Source organism: Mobula birostris, chromosome 10 (genome assembly GCF_030028105.1).
Source record: "Mobula birostris isolate sMobBir1 chromosome 10, sMobBir1.hap1, whole genome shotgun sequence".
NCBI classification, from domain to species: Eukaryota; Metazoa; Chordata; class Chondrichthyes; order Myliobatiformes; family Myliobatidae; genus Mobula; species Mobula birostris.
In genome coordinates this window covers 64,606,461-64,628,462 of record NC_092379.1, presented here as the reverse complement: position 1 = coordinate 64,628,462, position 22,002 = coordinate 64,606,461, and the positions used below count along the sequence as shown (strand labels likewise).

The window sequence follows — 22,002 nt, the reverse complement described above, 5'->3', positions numbered from 1 at the left end:
TTCTCATGACACCATGATTTTAGCCTCCCCATCCCCTTCCTGTACTCCAACCTATCATTACATGAGATTAGGTCCACTGCAGATAAAACCAGTGGTTTCCCATCGCAGAGTGGAACCCAGTAACAGAAACAGAAACATAGAAAATCTACAGAACAATACAGGCCCCTCAGCCCACGATGCTGCGCTGAACATGTACTTACTTTAAAAATCACCTAAGGTTAACCACAGCCCTCTATTCTTCTTAAGCTCCTCTATTCTTCTTAAGCTCCATGTACCTATCCAGGATTCCCTTTAAAGACCCTATCATATCTACCTCCACCACCGTCGCCAGCAGCCCATTCCACACACTCACTACTCTCTGTGTAAAAAAACTTGCCCCTGACATATCCTCTGTACCTACTTCCAAAAATCTCAAAACTGTGCCCTCTCATGCTAGCCATTTCAGCCCTGGGGAAAAAGCCTCTGACTATCCACACGATCAATGCTTCTCATCATCTTGTACACCTCTATCAGGTCACCCCTCATCCTCCGTCGCTCCAAGGAAAAAAGGTCAAGTTTACTCAACCTATCCTCATAAGGCATGCTCCCCAATCCAGGCAACATCATTGTAAATCTCCTCTGCACCCTTTCTACAGTTTTCACATCCTTCCTGTCGTGAGGTGAACAGAACTGAGCACAGTACTCCAAGTAGGGTCTGACCAGGGTCCTATATAGCTGTAACCTTACCTCTCGGCTCTTAAACTCAATCCCACGGCTGATGAAGGCCAATGCACCGTACACCTTCTTAACAACACAGTCAACCTGTGCAGCAGCTTTGAGAGTCCTATGGACTCAGACCCCAAGATCCCTCTGATCCTCCACACGGCCAAGAGTCTTAGCATTAATACTATATTCTGCCATTATATTTGACCTACCAAAATGAATCACCTCACACTTACATAGGTTGAACTTCATCTGCCACTTCTCAGCCCAGTTTTGCATCCTATCAATGACCCGCTATAATCTCTGACAGCCCTCCTCACTATCCACAACACCCCAAACTTTGTGTCATTGGCAAACTTACTAACCCATCTCTCCACTTCCTCATCCAGGTCACTTATAAAAATCACAAAGGGAAGGGGTCCCAGAACAGATCCCCGAGGCACACCACTGGTCACCAACCTCCATGCAGAATATGACCAGTCCACAACCACTCTTTGCCTTCTGTGGGCAAGCCAGTTCTGGATCCAGAAAGCAAGATCCCCTTGGATCCTATGCCTCCTTACTTTCTCAATAAGCCTTCCACAGGCACCTTATCAAATGCCATGCTGAAATCCATATACGCTACATCTACTGCTCTACCTTCATCAGTGTGTTCAGAAATATCCTCAAAAAATTCAGTCAGGCCCGTAAGGCATGACCTGCCTTTGACGAAGCCATGCTGACTATTCCTAATCATATTATGCCTCTCCAAATGTTCATAAATCCTGCCTCTCAGGATCTTCTCCATCAACTTACCAACCACTGAAGTAAGACTCACTGGTCTATAATTTCCTGGGCTATCTCTACTCCCTTTCTTGAATAAGGGAACAACATCCACAACCCTCCAATTCTCCAGAACCTCTCCTGTCATTATTGATGATGCAAAGATCATTGCCAGAGAATCAGCAATCTGGTCCCTCACCTCCCACGGTAGCCTGGCGTATATCTCGTCCGGTCCCAGCAAGTTAGCCAACTTGATGCTTTCCAAAAGCTCCAGCACATCCTCTTAATGTCTATATGCTCAAGCTTTTCAGTCCACTGTAAGTCATCCCTACAATTGCCAAGGTCCTTTCCGTAATGAATACTTTGGTTCAGTATTCACTAAGTACCTCTGCTATCTGCTCCAGTTCCGTACACACTTCGCTGGGATACTTTGTGTCACTCGGAGGATTTGACTAGGTGCTTTCCATCCCTTGCAACCCTGTCATATCTCCATGGCAGGGAGTGATGATGCAATTCCCTGAATCTCTGCAGAATTATAAGGGAAGTTGAATGACATTGTTCCAGGAGCAACCTCCAGAGGTCAGTGCAAGATTAAGTGGCCGTTCCTTCGCAGTAGCTGCCTACTGAGTCCACCTTGTTAGTTTTCTACCACACTAAATTGAAGCCCACCTGCTCACCTTGCCCCTTGAACTGCAAGCAGCCCTTAGTCCATTTAACCTGTGGCTTACTGCACACCAGGATCAGTGCCTAAATCCCAGTACTTCCACCCATCCAGATGATCTACAATCCCTGGTCCTCCTCCAACTACTGATCAATTAGCCCCCATCTTGCTAACCCATTATCACAGTGTCAGACTCCCTGACTGTGAGTCTACCCCAACCCCCACCAAATAGCTGGCCAAACTCCCAATAAGACCAGCTTATCTCATGCTGACCTCCAAAGTGACCTCTCAAGTCCATTTGCCTGTAAACAGGAAGAGGAATCACAGTTTCAGCTACAAACGTCCTGTAAGTAACAACTGGTCTTGTAATCCAACCAAGTTAGACGTCTCTCTGCCACAAGACAACAGCACACCCTTTACCTGTGAGTTTGATGTTACGGTTGGGATTGGTGCATTCTGAGGGGGTAAGATTTGAGGAGAGAGGAGTGCTGGAGTCCAGTGAGTTCATGTCTTGTCGGCAATTCGAGATGAAAAGCTCCTGAGCAGGCAGAGTACCAGAATGGGATGCTCGTCTGCAATTTGAGTTGAAAAATTCATGAGTATCAAATGATAGCTTATTCCCCGTTTCTGCTATTATTTACTGGAAACAATGATATTCTCCAAACATTCAAATAATTACATAACTATTAAATCAGGCATCAATCATTAAACCATGTTTGTTGAAAGTAGACATTAAACAGCAGCAGAAAGTCATACAGTTGGTTTCACTTCAATTGAGATTGCTCACTGACCTTCTAATTAATATTACGATCATCATCTATATCATAATTTGAATACACAGAATTTAAATTGATCATTGATATTCAAAGGAACAACTTCATTGATACAATGCACAAATTCTCCTGCAGTTAATATTCTGCTTGTAAAAAATAATTACAACAGTCACCTGGAATTCTAGAATAGATAGAAAACAAATCTGTATTTCATATTTCACAGACAGAACACAGCAACACTATCATTTAGTCCATGTAATTGCATTGGAAATTTGACATAAACAGGGAATTTAGCCCCTCAAACTAGTTCCAAAATGAAACTATCACTCTATGACATAAACTTGCCATTTATTCCTTACTATGTTTGGTTCACGAAAATCCGTCACTTTCAGATTTTAAGTTAATAATTGACTGAGCAGCACTTGCTATTGGTGGAAAATAAGTTCCTTTTTTAAAAAACTACCCTTTTTGTGCAGAATTAAGAACTAAAACTGTAAGAAGTAATAGACTATTCAGCCCCTTATATTGATCTGCTATTAAATTTACGGCTGACCTTTTACTCAGCATCACTCTCTTACACTAACCCCAATCTTCTAACATCAAAAGATCTGCCAATGTCTTTCCCAGAATTACTTAGCTTTCCTACAACATGGAGAATTCCAAAACTTTGCACTCTGGTGAACTGCTGTCTTATTTTTGTCCTGAATAGCCAACCCCTCAATTTGAGACCGTGACCCCTGACACAAGACATTCTGGCCACAGGAAACAATATTCCTGCACCTATCATGAAGCCCAGTTAAGAGTTATGCTTCAATAATATCACTTCTAATTCTTCCAAACTTCAGAGAGCATTGGCCTCGATTGCTTCACCAAACTTTTCTCCAATGAAACTTCTACAACCATCCAAAATAGTTTCTACCTATTTGAGTCATAGACATAGAAACAGGCCCTTCAGTCCTGTACTGAACATGTGGAAGCAGAGACAAGAGAAAATCTGCAGATGCTGGAAAGCCAAGCAACACACACAAAATGCTGGAGGAACTCAACAAGCCAGGCAGCATCTATGGAAAAGAGTACGGTCAACATTTTGGGTCAAAACTTTTCAGCAGAACTGGAGAAAAAAAAAGCTGAGTAGATTTAAAAGATTGTGTGGGGGGGGATGAAGAGAAACACAAGGTGATAGGTGAAACCTGAAGGAGGAGGGATGAAGTAAAGAGCTAGGAAGTTGATTGCAGAAAGAGACAGAAGACCATGGAAGAAAGAAAAGGGGAGAGGAGCACCAGAGGGAGGCAACCGGTGGGCAAGGTGAGAGAGGGAAAAGGGGATGGGAAATGGTGAAGCGGTGGAAGTGGGGGGGGGGGCATTACCTTAGGTCTGAGAAATCGATGATCATGCCAGCAGGCTGGAGGCTACCCAAACAGAACATAAGGTATTGTTCATCCAACCTAAGTGTGGCCTCATCACCACAGTGGAGTAGGCCATGAATGGACATATAGGAATGGGAATGGGAAGTGGAATTAAAATGGGTGGCCAGTGGGAGATTCTGCTTTTTCTGGCGGACAGAACGTAGGTGCTCGGCAGTCTCCCAATCTACGTCAGGTCTCACCAAATAGCACAGGTCAACTTTAGAGACAACACAAAGTCAATATTAAACCTGGTTTGTTGGAGCTGTGAGGTAGCAGACTGTATGACCTTCAGTTACATTGCCCAGCATTCTAATAGATCTTTTATCTTCTGTACTTGATGTATTGATCCACCCGCATGAATAGCTAAACCTCATTTGACCTTTACCAACAATTTTTCAAAATTTGGGAAGCATTCTGTTTTAACTAGTCTGTAATTCCTTAGTGATCCTTATCAGACAGATCTTCTATTTATTATTATATTCTGATATGTGGGATCTTCCTGTACAAAAACCTGCCTACTTTACATTATCGCAAAGATTTTTTTTTAGCTAAGGTACTTTAAGGCAAAGCACCACATATTGCTCCAAGGCTCAAACAATAATCCTGATACTTGTAGCCGCAGAAATATTTTCTAATTTAGCTCCAAACTGATGTATACTGTAAATGCAGATGTTTCCTTATCCCATTTCAACAGCACAACATATTCTACATAATCCATACTTTTATTACATTGGATGAAGTCCAATAGAACTGGAACCAAATGCCTTGGGATCATACTATTGTAAACACTACACATAAATATTATTTTTTTATCCTGGGAAAGTTTGTGCAAAACTGCTTGAAAAATCATTAATGAAGACCACAACATACTATTATAAAAATAAATGGGAATCCAAACATAATGAGAACCCTGAGAATTCTATGGCAGCAATGATAATCTCTGGAAAGGTTTCAACATATCCAATGACTTGACTGCAAGTCTGTCGTGATTCAGGGGATACTTCAATTTCAATAGTTTTCATTCAAATGTCGTATTAGTGAGTTATATTGGAGACATCGGCACTTCAGGGTTTTTAATATGCAATTCAGTTAGTTTTCCTGCTGGGGAAAGTAATACTATATTCAGCTCCTTCCTATCTCAATTAACTTTATCCACCTGAGAGGCTGAAGTTGGAACTTTTCTTAATGCTCTCATGCACATTTATTCCTCAACCAATATCCTTAAAAACACCTGATCAATATCATTACTGTTTTTTTTATATATATATACACACACACGCACACATATATATATACACACACACACACGACAATCAGGCGGGTTAGCTGACTCATTTTATACAATGCCTACCACCTTCCCACTTATCAAGGATACATTTGATATTAAATGTTATGAAATACATCAAGATCAAAGGTTGTGTTACAAATCTAAGTTTGTTCATACTAAGGGTTTGGTATGAAAGGCAATCCATTATTTAGCATTTTCAAATACTTATAGTTTTAAAGTCATTTGTTAAATGCATTCCTTCTCCATCTATCTTTGAATGTATTTAGATGAAATACCAATAGGCTGAAATTAGCAGGGGTTCAGTACATCTACTATAAAGTCCATATACTAGAAAATAAAGTTTCACCTGACACCATCAAAATCCAAGGCATTGATCAAATATAATTAAAGCAGGGAAAAGCCTAATAGCAAATGAGAAACTTGTTTCCACAGCATGAACTTGCAACAACTGCTCTTCAGTGTTGAAAGCATACCATTCCTTGAAAGGTCAACAACCTGAAACACTGATTCAGTTTCTCTCTCCACAGATGCTGTATGATTGCTGAGTGTTTCCACTTATTATTCTTTAAAACAATTGTAAACTGAACAATATCAAAACGAAAGAAATGCTTGAGACCAATTGAAAGGTAGAAATTTATAAAAACTTAAAAACTTGCTAAAGTAAACAAAGCAATTCAAAACTTAAATTGTATTGTCTCCAACTGAGTGGAGAATTGTCAGTGTTGTTCACCTGTTTAAGAAGGGAGGTTCAGATAAAGCATGAAACTACTTATCTGACATCAATGTTAGGGACAAGATCTACTCACATTTAGGGAAAAAAATGGTTTCAGCAGGGATGTTCATCATGTCTTTGTGCAGGCAAATCACTTTGTACAAACTTGGTTAAAGAAGAAGTGATAAGATGATTGTGTTGATGGTAGAGCAGTGGACATATGCATGGACTTTCAAAAACCTTTCATCAAGTTCTCTCAATTACAGGTTATCCAGAAGATGAAAGCACATGGGTTCCACGGAGACTTGGTAGATTGGATTCAAAATTGGCCTGGCCATAAAGGACAGGGGTGGAGGGTGCTACTCTGACTTAGGTCTGTGACCAATGGTGTTCTGCAAGGAACAGTGCTACGACAAGTTTTTTTTTGTTAAACGATCTGGATAAAATGTAGGTGAACTGACTAGTAAGTTTCCAAATGACACAACAATTGGCGGAGTTGTGGATAGTGAGGAAGGTTATCAAGGGATTGAGTAGGATACAGACCCATTCACATGTGCATACAAATGTTATTAAAGCTTTCATGCACAATTTGCAGAGAACCTCACAGAGTGATCCAACACTGCTAGTACTTCAGATTACTTGCTGATCTGCTAAGATCTTCCTTTTTAACAGGAGAGTCAAACACAAAAAAGCAGCAAATCAGTGAGAAATCTCTTCATGATTAAAGAAAATAAAATTGAAATCAACTTCACCCAAATCAGGCAAGAAATGGATAAATGCAGGAAGAGAATTTAAAAACTGTTACCTATTATGTTACTAAGTAAATACAGTACATGACTTTGGGAAGTTATCTGAAACTGTAGAACAGAAAATTAAACTCAAACCAGTGAGTAAATTTAAATATTGCTCGCAACTGATGCCAGGTATGGGAATTGATATAGAGGAACTAATAATCTGAAACAACAATGATTTGCATCAGATAGAATATCACATAACTGTTACCCAATCCAACAATTATAACCTCTCAGTACAGAATTTTGTGCTTTAACTGAACCAGTAAGCAAATATCCTCTTGCAATATTGCTCAGTAAGGAATTCTCTCGGTGCATTATGTTTACTTGTACAAACTGTATAATTTGGCCCAACAAGTGATGGAAAGATTGTTACCTCTGAAAGATCAGAATGTTTACATAATATATTAGCCTAATTAGAGCAAACTTTTCAAGTTTATGTTAATTATACTGCAGTTAACCAGTGAAAATCTAACCTGAGGAACATCAGTAGTTAACTACAGTGGAAGAAAATTAGTTTGAATTCTCGTACTAAGGTGCTTATTTCAGCTACAGGGAAGGAAAACCAAAATGAAGCACTACCTGGAAGAAGCCAAATGAAGAAGTAGCATTGTATCAGAGTACATTTTATTCTTATATTTTGCATGTTAAATAAAACTTGCAAAAAAAAAACCCTCTTGCTCTTCTTTTTCATCATCAGACCAATTGTCAAGAACCTTTGTTTTAGTCATTAGATGTTGTTATATTATGAATATTATATTCTTCATTCTGCTCTTACACAGCATTTCAAGATGCATTAGGAAAGCAAGACAATAGGCGTTAAGACACCAGCTCCAGGTAGTAAATACAAAACTACAGGCTCACAAAAGTATGTGCAGAAAATGTCAACACTGACTGCAACAAAATTACCTGGGTATAATTATGGTATAAAGAGTCACAAAAATAACACTGACAAAGGAGACACAAAACTTTATTTAAATTTGCTAATTACAGAAACTACTAAGATCCTTTGATAGGTCACAAAACCAAAATACTGACCCTGCAGTTCTAGTCCTACATTATTTTTATAAAATCACAAATTTTTGAATTGAAGCCAATGCAAAACTATGGGTACAGAAGTGAAATCTTTACATTGGCATTAACAGCAGTTAGAGATGATTTCCAACTAATTATTATTTTAGATCTGAATCACATTCCCATTTTAAACATGAGTTGCAGTCATCCAAATACAAAAGTATTTATTCCATCTATAAAACAAATGGAAGAGAGTAACAGAGCAAAACAAAGTACAAAAAATGCTGCATCATAATTTATGTACATAAGCTTAATGGATTGTCAGCGTTTGCTCTTCTTTGGCTTCTTGTGAGACCGATGAGGAGTCCTGGAGCGTGACCGTGATCTTCTTGATTGTTTTGGAGAACTTGAGCGAGAATGCTTTGATTTTTTTGGAGATTTAGATCTTGACCAAGATCTACCAATAATAAATACAAGATAAATAAAAACAAAATGTAACATGAATAAAAGACTTTAACCATAAATTAGAATCCTGTAGATCAAAACATCTTCCTGAAATTAATTTGATGCTTGTTATCCCACAAGAATAACTTACCTTAATATAAATCGATATACTTAATGGAAAGTCAACTAACTAGTTGCGAAATGCATGACATTTTCTTCATTGATAGATGTACCCACCTTTTTTTCTGCTTGCTGCTATGCTTTGGAGACTCTTTATATGCTGGAGATGGAGACCTAGACAGGGTATTTTCTTTTAGCAATGATCTCTCAGACCAAGGAGACATGGTTATTTCACATCTGAAGCTTCTAGAGGGACTTGGTGAGCTAGTACACCTCTTTTTCCTGAAATATGTTGCAAACATTATTTCTAAACATATGTATAGATGCCTGTTTTACCTTAAGATTACAAAACATGCATGACAATGTCAATCAATAATTTTCTCTTCCATGAATAAGGTAAATACAACTTAAGCCAAGCCCATTTTCAGGATATGTTTGAAGTAATGGGGCAGTGCCCCGGACTAATATTTCTGTAAATGACCCTGTTCATTAAGAGACTTAAGTGGTTGTTTATTTCAATTAACTCAGAAGTTAAGCCTTTTAAAACTATACCGTACCAATGCAAGTCTTTGCAAACATATCACTGCAGCCGTGAACAGACAACAGCATAGCACAGAAACAGGCACTTCAACCCATAATGCTTGCACCAACTATGAAAACCAAACGAATTCCACTGGTCTGTATCACCTTTACTCCACAGTTGTTCAGGTGGCAGTTTAAGTGCCTCTTAAATGACCTTTGCTAGTTACTTGTTCTATTTCCCCTAGCAGCATGTTCCAGGCACCCACCATTCCGCTTTTTAAAAAACCTTGTCCCTTAAAATTTCCTTTCAACTTTCCCCATTTCATCTTAAATCTTGGATTTGACTCAGTCCACCCTGGGGAAGACTATCTACACCTCTCAATGTCATCGATCATCCTCTGATGCTCCAGAGAAAATTATCCAAGTGTATCCAGTCTCTCCTTATAGCTAATACTCTCTAATCCAGACAGCATTCTTCCTGCAATATGGTAACCAGAATTGCACACAATATCTAAATGTGGCCTATTTCTGCAACCTGACTTCCTTACTCTTATGCTCAACATCCTAAACCAATGAAGACAAGTATGTCTTTTTTATTTCCCTCTACTTTAAAGGAGCTATGGATTTGTACCCCAAGATCCCTCTGTACATCAGAGCTGCAAAGTATCCTGCCATTTACTGTGCATTTCCCTCTTGCACTTTACATCCCAAAATGCAACATCTCACTTGGCAAGATTAAACTCCATCAGTTATTTCTTTGACGATTTTCCAACTGATCAATATTCTGCTGTATCTCTGATGACCTTCTTCACTATCTATAAGTTTAGCGTCACCTGCAGACTTGCTAATCAAACCACCTACAGTTTCAGCCACCTCATTTATATTACAAACAACTGGTCTGAACACTGTTCCTTATGGCAGGGGTCCCCAACCTTTTTTGCACTGCGGACCAGTTTAATATTGACAATATTCTTGCAGACCGGCTGACCTGTGTGGGGGGGGGGGGGGGGGGTAGGGTTGCCAACGGCCAAGAGTAGCAGTCAAATACGTTGTGTTTACCCCTAGAAAGACTACATTGACCTTGAAGCCTTGCACGGGCACCAGTGCGCGTGCGTGTACCTGCCGATTTTTTCCTACAAATCATTTTTGGCTATTCTGTTCGGGGGGGGGGGGGGGGGGGTAATCACGACCGGAATATAGGTGATAAGTGGCTAATACACTCAATTTCATTTCTAAAAGGGTTTATCTAACGAATTTAATATTAAACACACAGCACATATTTTCCTCGCGTGAATATAGTTATAAGTCAATTATCAGGGGAGGACAGGGGAGCTTGAAGTAAGTGTTGAACGAACTTCCAGTAGAAGTGGTAGAGGCAGGTTCGAATATCAAAGAAAAATTGGATAGGTATATGGTCAGGAAAGGAATGGAGGGTTGTGGGCTAAGTTAAGTGCAGGTCGGTGGGACTAGGTGAGAGTAGCATTCAGCACAGACAGGAAGGGCCGGGATGGTCTCTTTCCGTGCTGTAATTGTTATATGGTTATATAAGTCAATAGCATCATAACATTTTAAGTAGCGTTTGGATATTAAACACACAGCACATATTTTCCCCGTATGAACATATAAAATCATTGCAGCACACCAATATCACTGAATCAGTGGGAGCCCTGGGCTTGTTTTCCTGCAACAACACGGTCCTATTGCGGGGTAATGGGAGACAGCGATACTAGAATGGGTTTCCTTATGTCCAGTCTATTCCGCAATTTAGTTTTCGTTGCATTCATTGCAGAAAACTCCGCTTTGCAGAAAAATATTGGAAATGGAAGCAACGTTTTCAGTGCTTTCGTGGCTATCTCAGGATATTTAGCTTTGACTTTGATCCAGAACGCCGGCAGAGATGTTATGTCAAATACTTTCCAGCCCGCTGTCATTTGCAAGCTCGAGGAGCTGATCTCCTTCCCGCGCTGACATGGATGACGCGCGGGTAATGACCTCGCATGCGTAATGGCTCAACAGTGGCCATGACCGGGAATGAGGAAAAGTGCAGCTGATTCATATCGCCAAATCATACCGTTTCCTCGCGGCCCGGTAGCACATGCTTTGCAGCCCGGTGGTTGGGGACTGCTGCCTTATGGAACACCATGCATTACAGACCTCCAGCCAGAAAAAAAAAACACTTCTCTAATTCTTCCACAACCAAGCCAATTTTGGATTCAATTTACCAAGTCATTATGGATCCCATGTGACTCAACTTTCTGGACAGCTCAACTTAAAATAACTTACTGCATAAATGTAGCTATAAGTGCATATTTTACTGTATTGTTCCATCAATCAAAGAGAAGAATGTGAGACTATTCCAATCGTTAAACTGTAGAAATGCAAGAAAAAAATAGATGTAATAAGGATAATGAGGCCAGTCCTTATAATGAAATTTACCATGCTACCCCCAAAAATTCCCAGGACTGGTAGTGGTGCAGCTTTTGGAATTCATCGATTTAGCCATCAGTCATCTGTGGTTGAGAATTCCACAAGTTCACCATTTTTAATTATAAGTGTCTTCATGATCTCTTCTAAATGTTTTAACTTGTATTCTGGGATTGTGGAACGTGACTGCTGGCTCTTCCCCCACACCACCACCCATCCACCTACACACAATAAAAGGAAAAACACCTTCTGTGCATCAACTACAGCATACTAAGTCAGTATGTTGTACTGTTTTAAATAAAGTTTACTTTCATTCTTCTAGGTGATGCAATCTCTATTCATATGACAAAGATGTCTATGTGCACTTGTGTACCTGGGTCACTAAATCAAACAGAAAGGTGTAGTGAGCAGTTAAGGAGGCAAATTAACCACCCACTTACACTAACCCCATTTTATTCTCTCCACATTCATCTCAACTTTCTTCAAGTTTTATGAGTTACTCATTAGGGATATCTTAAGGTGGCCAATTAACCCAACAACATGCTCAATTATGGGATCAGACAGGAAACCAGAGCACCACCCATTAATCTTGGTCACTGAAGCTGTGAAGCAACACTTCTACAAGTTACACCACAGTGCCATACCATGATACCTTATCACAAATTTTGCTCAAATTTATATAGGCAAACAGCAAGTGTGCTGCCTTGATCAACCCAGCTTTAAAAACTTCAATCAGGTTATTTAGATAAGACCTTCTAATTACGTATGCCTGATTACTCACCATCTTTAAAAATAATGGCTTCACTGTCTCTCAGAAGAGATTTTGGTAATGGGTCCACCATTGAAATTAACCAAACAGCCTTGTTAATCAAACTGTGAAATTACACTACCTGTGACAGTAACAGTCCTGTATCCACCCAAAACAGTGCATCAGTGTTATATAGTTGCAGAATGCAACTATAGCTGGGGTGGAGGGGTGCGGAGGGGCTACTAATGTTGTATAGTTGTTTAAGAAAAGACGGAGAGATGCATCAAGCTTTTACAGAGGTTCACTTATTATCCAAGTATACAATTTCAGAGTTGTATACTTTGGTAACAAATTAACCTTTAAATTTTGTAAAGACTTGGTGCATCTTTCCCTCCTTTCTTAAGCAACTGTACAAAATTAGTAGACCCTTTACCACCCCCCAGTCATCTGCCACCATTCTTCAGCAGACAATTTCACTTTAGTTTGAGACATCATTTGAATTCTGAGGTTGTATCCCATGGGGGTGTGGCTTATTCTGCCAGATGAAAGTCGCTTTGTCATGATTGATTAGTTTAGAAACTGCAGCTGCTTTTCCTATTGGTTAGCCGCCTGGTGTCCAGTTTCAAATATCCCGATATAAAATAACATGTGAAAGAGGCTTGCTCTCTCTCCCTTTGTTTAGGTCAAGCAGTGCACATAACCATTGGGAAGGTATGCTCTGCCCATGATTTTAACTGAGTATGTTTGTTGAATGTACTGCATGTTTGTTGAATATTCAACTTTGTCGTTTCTGTAACCTGGGGAACATGAATGTTTGGTCGAATTTTTTCTGTTTGTAAATAAATGATCAATGTACTTATTCACAATCAGTGTTTTCTGTCTCACTTGCCAGACCTGTGAACCTGATTCAACTTTACAAGTCGCTTTCAAGTTTATTCTTTCACACTTATTTTACTTACCTGGAAGGTGACAAGGAATTCCCTTTGTCTTTGTGCTTCTCTTTAGTTCGTGTTCGATCTTTATTGCGTTCTTTTTCCTTGTTTTTCACCTTGATCTTGTCTTTATCTTTGCTTTTGATTTTATCTTTGTCCTTGATCTTTTCTTCAGTTCTAATCTTCTCTTTTCTGTCATTCTCTTTGTATGTTTCTTTTATTTTCTCAGTATCACAAACTTCTTTCTCTAGTTCTTTATCCTGGTCCTTTTCCATTCCCTAGGCAAAAAACAGAACATTTTTGATCGTAATGCAACTATTTAGCATTTTATGAAATGTCAACTCCGAACTTCAGCCACAGTCATAGTCAAACAGCACAGAAGCAGGCCCTTCATCTCATCTCTTCTCTTTCTTCTTCTTACAGAAACATCTGCATGATGCTAAGTGTAAGGGGGTTTCGATTTTTATGTTACTGCGGAGGCTAATTAAAATGGCGTCTTTGTTATGTTAATCTGGGGAATGCGGTTTTGTTGTGTTAAACACTGAGAAAGTTTGCGCTAACAGTTTGTTTTTGCTTTAGAGTCTGATAAGAGAGTGCTATTAACCAATTGGGATAGTTGTTATGGTTTTGGTGTATTTGAAGATACTGTATGCGCGGGGTATTGGGGCAGAAGGTGGGAGAGCAAGACAGAGGATGGATGAGGTTCTGTGAGTCCGCTAACAGGATCGGACCCCGAGCGGGACGTTCGGCGAGGAGACTGAGACGGACTCATGTGGAGCGTCTGGTCAACCACCGTTGTTGGTCCCAGGCGGCCGGTTGAGGTGGTCCGAGGGGGGGTCGCAGGGTGAAGAAGAAGGACCTTGAGCTCCAACGGTTTTTTTGTGCACGAAGAGATTGAACTTTGATAAGTGTGGCGCCTTTTATTTTCCTTTTATATTTTATTCTCTTTTAATTATATAGTTCCAGTAATATCTATAAACTGTATATCATTTAATTGCATCTGGTGTATTGTCTGTTATTTGGGCGGGGTGGGGTACCTCACAGAGCATCCACACAAACGAATTACCCAGTTTGGAAATTTTTAATGACCAATTAATTTACCAATGACACATCTTTGGGACTTTGGGATGTAATTAGGATTAATAATATAAATATTTAACATTTCATTCTGGATTTCATATGTAACATTTTCTTATCATGTTACATATGATAAGAAAATGTTACATATGAAATCCAGAATGACTGCAGTAATGGACACCAGTGGCTATCTTTTTATCATTTACAGATCTTCAAATATATGATAGATCAAAACTTATCAACTGCGTAAAAAGCCAGTGGATATTTGTGTTCAATTCCAGGAAACTAATCAACTACAGCATACAATCTTACCTTCTGTAATAGTTTACTTCGGTAATGCTCAACCTGTTGTTGAAAAGTCATTCCTGATTTCTTAGTCCTTTTACCAGATTCCAATTCATCTTGAAATTTCATAACTTTCAGCTCAAAGGAAAGAGATAAAAGGTTATCAAAGTAAATTATTTTTGAAGTTTAAAATGCGAAATAACCATCGATTCAATACTGCCAAGTCTAGTATAATGTTGTAGAAAATCATAGAATTCCAGTTATTTACATTTCATGACCAATACAATAAAATCCCAATAAAATTCCCAATGATAAGACCGAGTGAAGACAACAATGCCTGAAAATTGTACGCAATGAAAACTGATGCAAACTGTCAGGCGGGGGAGTGGCAGTTCATCCTGGGCAGGGGAGTTTTGGAATAATGTTACTGCGCACTTTTTTTTCCAGGGAAAGAGCACGAAAGGTTTATTTTTCAGAAAATTACATTTAAACTTTTTTTTAAATGAAAGCAGCTATTCATGCTGACAGGCAGGAAACTGGACACCGATTTCCCCTTGTAAATCCAACTCTGATAAAGAATCTTACATCAGTAATAATGTGTTAAAAGAGAACTGTGAAACTGCACTACCTGTGACAGTAACAGTCCTGAACCCACCAGAAGGGTGCACCAGTGTTATATAGTTGCAGACTGCAACTAAAGCTGGTTATGGGCCTACATCTGGATTAAGCCTCCAAACTTCAAAATGGGGCCAATTTGGGTCCTGGTTACTTCATCTGTGGGCGCCGAGAACGTGGGCATAGCGTAAGCAAGCCCTAGGGAATTCTGGGAGAGTGATCCAATTGCTGCCTCCACAGTATTCCATGAGAATGCCACACAATTCTGTAGGATATCATGCAGAAATTGAATTTCCTTGTGATTCCAGTAACACTGACCAGCTAACTAGTGTGACAAGTAGCCAAATGCAACAGAAGCAGGTTACAAGGGGACTGACAAGCTTTGCGCACTTGGTTTTAGAACACAGAACAGTACAGCACAGTACAGGCCCTTCGGCACATGTTATGTCAACCTATACACACCTACCTCATACTCCCTCCTATACAAGCCATAACCCTCTACTTCTCTTTCATCTTCACCTATCTAAGAATCTCTAAAATGTGCCTAATGTACCAGCTTCAATCACCACACCCAACAGTGTGTTCCAGACAATTATCACTCTTATAAAACCTGCCTCTGACATCTCCTCTATCTAAACTTCCCGCCACACATCTTAATAGGATGTACTCTGGTGTTAGCCATTGCTGCCTTAGGATTTAGGTGCTGGCTGTCCATTCTATATATGCCCCTTTTCATTTTATAACAAGTCACTTCTCATCCTCCTTTGCTCCAAAGAGAAGAGCCTTAGCTCACTCATCCTTTCGATACAAGATGTTTTCTTGTTCAGGCCGCATCCTGGTAAATCTCCTCAGCACTTTCTCTAAAGCTTCCACATTCTTCCAATAAGGAGGTAACCAGCACTAACCACAATATATAAAGCCCTTAACCAGAGTTTAATAGAGCTGTAACATTAACTCTCAGCACTTGAACTCAATCCCCCAACTAACGAAGACCAACATACTAAAGAAGCAGAAATCTACAGCATATTACAGGCCCTTCAGCCCACAATGTTGTGCCGAACATGTAACCTACTCTAGAAACTGCATAGTCACACAGCCCTCTATTTTTCTAAGGTCCATGTACCTATCCATGAGTTTCTTAAAAGACCATATTGTATTCGCCTCTACCACATTCACTGGCAGTGCACTCCACACACCCACCACTCTGTGTGAAAAACTTACCTCTGACATCTCCTCTGTACCTACTTCCAAGCACCTTAAAACTGCGTCCTCTCATGTTAGCCATTTCAGCCCTGGGAAAAAGCCTCTGGCTATCCACACAATCAATGCCTCTGATCATCTTGTACAAGAAAACAACCTCTCCTTCGATGTCACAAAAACAAAGGAGCTGGTTGTAGACTATAGGAGGAATGGAGACAGGCTAACCCCTATTGACATCAATGGATCTGGGGTTCAGTGGGTGAACAGCTTTAAGTTCCTCAGCATACACATCACCGAGGATCTCAAGTTGTCTGAAGACACCGGCTGTATGGTGGAAAAAGCACAACAGTGCCTCAGATGATTAAAGAAGTTTAGCATGAGCCCCCAGATCCTCAGGACTTTCTACAGGGGCACAACTGCGAGCATCCAGACTGACTACATCACTGCCTGGTATAGGAATTATACTTCCCTCAATCGCGGGATTCTGCAGAGAGTGGTGCAGACAGCCCAGCGCATCTGTAGATGTGAATTTCCCACCATTCAGGATATTTACAGGAACAGGTGCGTAAAAAGGGCCCAAAAGATCAACGGGGACCAGAGTCACCCCAAACACAAACTGTTCCAGCTGCTCCATTCCAAGAAACGGTACTGCAGCATAAAAGCCAGGACAACAGGCTCTGGGACAGCTCCTTCTACCAGGCCTTCAGACTGATTAATTCACCCTGATACAATTGTATTTCTATGCTGTATTGACAGTCCTGGTGTACATACTTTTTATTACAAATTACTATAAATTGCACATTGCACAGTTAGAGACATAACATAAAGATTTTTACTCCTCTTGTGTGTGAAGGATGTAAGAAATAAAGTCAATTCAGTTTAGGTTGGTGACACTTCTATCAGGTCACCTCTCATCCTCTGTTGCTCCAAGGATAAAAGGCCAAGTTCACTTAACCTATTCTCATAAGGTACACCCTCCAATCCATGCAACATCCTTGTAAAGCTCTTCTGCACTCTCTCTACAGTACCTACATCCTTCCTGTAATAAGGTGACCAGAAATGAACACAGTACTCCAAGTGGGGTCTAACTAAGGTCTTATATAGCTGTAACATCACCTCACAGCTCTTGAACTCAATCCCAAGGTGAATGGAGGCCTACACACCATACGCCTTCTTAACAACATTGTCAACCTGCGCAGCAGCTTTGAATGTCCTATGAACACGGACCCCAAGATCTTGCTGATCTCCACATTGCCAAGAGCCTCACGAATATGATTATAATTTTATCTTCAAATTTGACTTACCAAAACGAACCACTTCACACTTATCTGGGTTGAACTCCATCTGCCACTTCTCAACCCAGTTCTGCATCTTATCGATGTCGTGCTGTACTTCTGACAGTCCTCCACACTATCCCCAAAACCCTCAACATTTGTGTCATCAGCAAACTTACTAACCCACCTTTCTACTTACTCATCCAGGTCATTTATAAAAATCACAAAGAGGAGGGGTTCCAGAACAGATCCCTACGGGATACTACGGTTCTCCATGCAGAATACCAACCATCCACAACCATCCTTTGCCTTCTGTGGGCAAGCCAATTTTGGATCCACAAAGCAAGGTCTCCTTGAATCCCATACCTTATTACGTTCTGAATGAGCCTCGCATGAGGAACCTCATCAAATGCCTTGCTGAACTCCATATATACTACATCCTTCATCAATGTGTTTTGTTACATCCTCAAAGAATTCAATCAGGTTCGTAAGGCATGACCTGCCCTTGGCAAAGTCATGCTGACTATCCTTAATCAGATTATATCTCCCCAAATGCTCATAAATCCTGCCTCTCAGGGTCTTCTCCAACAACTTGCCCACCTCTGAGGTAAAACTCACTGGTCTATAACTTCCTGGGTTATCTCTACTCTCTTTTTTGAACAAGGGAACAACTTTTGCAACCTTTCAATCCACTGGTACGTCTCCCGCCCCTATTGATAATGCAAAGATCATCGCCAGAGGCTCAGCAATCTCCTCCCTCATTTCCCACAGTAGCCTGGGGTATATCTCGTCCGGTCCCAGCGACTTATCTAACTTAATACCTTTCAAAAGCTCCAGCACATCCTCTTTCTTAATGTCTATACACTCAAGCATTTCAGTCAGCTGTAAGTCATCTCCACAATTGCCAAGATCCTTTTCTCTGGTGAATACTGAAGCAAAGTATTCATTAAGTACCTCCACTACCTCCTCCAGCTCCAAGCACATTTCCACTCTCACTCCTGATTGGTCCTATTTTCACACAGCTCATTCTCTTGCTCTACAGATACTTGAAGAATGCCTTGGGGTTTCCCTTAATTTTGCTCGCCAAGGCCTTCTCATGCTCCCTTCTAGCTCTCCTAACTTCATTCTTGAGCTCCTTCCTGGCACCTTTGTAATTTTCTAGAGCTCTACCAGTACATAGTTTCTTGAATTTTTCATAAGCTTTTCTTTTCTTATCATCTAGATTTTCCACTACCATCCTTTCCCTGCCTCAATGGAACATACCTATGCAGAATGTCATGCAAATATTCCCTGAACATTTGCCACATTTCTGCCGTGCATTTCCCTGAGAACATCTGCTTCCAATTTATGCTCTTAAGTTCCTGCCTAATACCATCACATTTCCCTGTACCCCAATTAAATGTTTTCCCAAATTGTCTGCTCCTATACCTCTCTAGCACTACGGTAAATGAGATAGAGTTGTGCTCACTACCTCTAAAGTGCTCTCCCACCGAGAGATCTGATATCCGACCAGGTTTACTTCCCAATACCAGATCATGTACAGCCTCTACTCTAGTTGGCTTATCTACATATTGCATCTGAAAACTTCCCTGAACATACCGTACCTAAAAAACTCGACCCCATCCAAATCCCTTGCTCTAAGGAGATGTCATTCAATTTTAGGAAAGTTAAAATCACCCATCACAACAACCTTATTATTATACAATTCCAAAATCTGCCTCCCCATCTACTCCTGAATGTCTCTGTTACTATTGGGGTCCATAAAAAACACCCAGTAGAGTTATTGTCCCCTTCCTGTTTCTGACTTCCACTCACAATGACTCAGTAGACAATCCCTCCATGACTTCCTCCTTTTCTGCAGCCGTGACACTATCCCTGATCAGCAGTGACACTCACCCACCTCTTATGCCTCCTTCCCTGTCCTTTATGAAACATCTAAAGCCCAGCGCACTCAGTAACCATTCCTGTCCCTGAGTCATCCAAGTCTCTGTAATGGCCACAACATCACAGTTCCACATATTGATCCATGCTCTAAGTTCATCCACCTTGCTTATGATACTCCTTGCATTAAAATAGATACATCTCAAATCATATGGCTAAGCACTTTTTTGCTCTATCATCTGCCTATCCTTCCACATAAGCCCCCTACACGCTGTCACTACTTGTGCGCCAACCACCCCAGCCTCTGCCTCTTCACTTCGGTTCCCATCCCCCTGCAAATCTACAAACCCCACTTCCAGAAAAGTTGGGATATTTTCCAAACTGCAATAAAAACAAAAATCTGTGATATGTTAATTCACGTGCACCTTTATTTAACTGACAAAAGTACAAAGAAAAGATTTTCAATAGTTTTACTGACCAACTTAACTGTATTTTGTAAATATACACAAATTTAGAATTTGATGGCTGCAACACACTCAACAAAAGTTGGGACAGAGTTAAAATAAGATTGAAAAGTGCACAGAATATTCAAGTAACACCAGTTTGGAAGACTCCACATTAAGCAGGCTAATTGGTAGCAGGTGACATATCATGACTGGGTATAAAAGTAGCGTCCATCAAAGGCTCAGTCTTTGCAAGCAAGAATGGGTCATGGCTCACCCCTTTGTGCCAAAATTCGTGACAGAATTGTTAGTCAGTTCAAAAGGAACATTTCTCAATGCAAGACTGCAAAGAATTAAGGTCTTTCAACATCTACAGTACATAACATTGTGAAAAGATTCAGAGAATTCAGAGACATCTCAGTGCGTAAAGGGCAAGGTTGGAAACCACTGTTGAATGCGCGTGATCTTCGAGCCCTCAGGCGGCACTACCTAAGAAACTGCCATGCTACTGTGACAATTACAGCCACCTGGGCTCGGGAGTACTTCGGAAAACCATTGTCACTCAACACAGTCCGTCGCTGCATCCAAAAATGCAACTTGAAACTGTATTACACAAGGAGGAAGCCATACATCAACTCTATGCAGGAATGCCGGCAAGTTCTCTGAGTCCGAGCTCATCTCAGATGGACCGAAAGACTAGGGAACCATGTGCTGTGGTCAGATGAGTCCACATTTCAGCTAGTTTTCAGAAAAAACGGGTGTCCAGTTCTCAGTGCCAAAGATGAAAACGAACATCCAGATTGTTGTCAGCGAAAGGTGCAAAAGCCAGCATCTGTGGTGGTATGGGGGTACATCAGTGCCCACAGCATGGGTGAGTTGCATGTATGTGAAGGTACCATTGACTCTGAGGCGTATATTAGGATTTTAGAGAGACATACGTTGCTATCAAGGCAACGTCTCTTCCCGCGACATGCATGCTTATTTCAGCAGGACGATGCCAGACCACATTCTGCACGGGCTACAACAGCGTGGCTTTGTAGACACAGAGTGCGTGTGCTTGACTGGCCTGCTGCCAGTCCAGATCTATCTCCTATTGAAAATGTATGGCGCATCATGAAGAGGAGAATCTGACAACGGAGACCACGGACTGTTGAGAAGTCTTATATCAAGCAAGAATGAACAAAATTTCCAATTGCAAATCTACTACAACTAGTATCCTCAGTTCCAAAACGATTAAAAAGTGTTATTAAAAGGAAAGGTGATGTGGAGACTTCCGGTAGAGCTCATGGAGTGAAGTCGTGTTCTTGACTCGCTCCATTACCTCCGAGTTTTTTTTCCTATGATCAGCTATATTTAACTAACCATTAAGGCATCGACTTTTACAATAATCTGAAACAAATTGGGCTTTTTGATATTCGGATGCTTTTAAGGTCTGCTATGTCTAAGAACGGAAAAAATGGGAAAGACGGCAAACCTCCGGTTAGACCGAAAGGTACCGATCTCCCTCCGACTGAACCACCGTTGACTCTGAAAGCTATATCGGATCTAATTCAAAGGGAAATTTCAACCTCTATAACGGAGCTGGCTCGTGCGGAAATTTCAATTAATTTCCAGAAAATTGCAGATTCAATCGATAAAATGCAAACATCTATCACGGAACATCAGTCGGCTATATCTAATCTTCAAAAATCCACGCAACAAAATGAACTCAAGATGGAGAAAATTGAAGAAACAATTACTTCAATGAAGAAAAAACTGGACTTTCTGACTTTTAAAACTCTGACTTAGAATCCAGAATGCGACGGCAGAATATTCGAATTATTGGCGTTCGTGAAGCTGTTGAATCTGACAACCCTATAAAGTTTTTTTCTCAACTTTTAAAAGATGCATTTCCTACCGTATTTCCTGATCAACCACCATTATTGGAT

General features: G+C 40.5%; 1 protein-coding gene across 2 annotated transcripts in view; it reads right to left on the bottom strand.

Annotated features, from left to right (window-relative positions):
- Positions 1-7,774: 7,774 nt before the first annotated feature.
- LOC140204072 (U2 snRNP-associated SURP motif-containing protein-like) overlaps positions 7,775-22,002 on the bottom strand; it is a 108,351-nt gene continuing 94,123 nt past the window's right edge. For both annotated transcript variants that reach the window (XM_072270368.1, XM_072270369.1), the window contains 4 exons: positions 14,689-14,799; positions 13,327-13,577; positions 8,791-8,955; positions 7,775-8,566 (listed from right to left, as the gene is read on the bottom strand). In XM_072270368.1, coding sequence (XP_072126469.1) covers positions 8,431-8,566; positions 8,791-8,955; positions 13,327-13,577; positions 14,689-14,799 — 663 coding nt within the window. In that variant the 3' untranslated portion in view covers positions 7,775-8,430. The remainder of the gene's footprint in view (positions 8,567-8,790; positions 8,956-13,326; positions 13,578-14,688; positions 14,800-22,002) is intronic.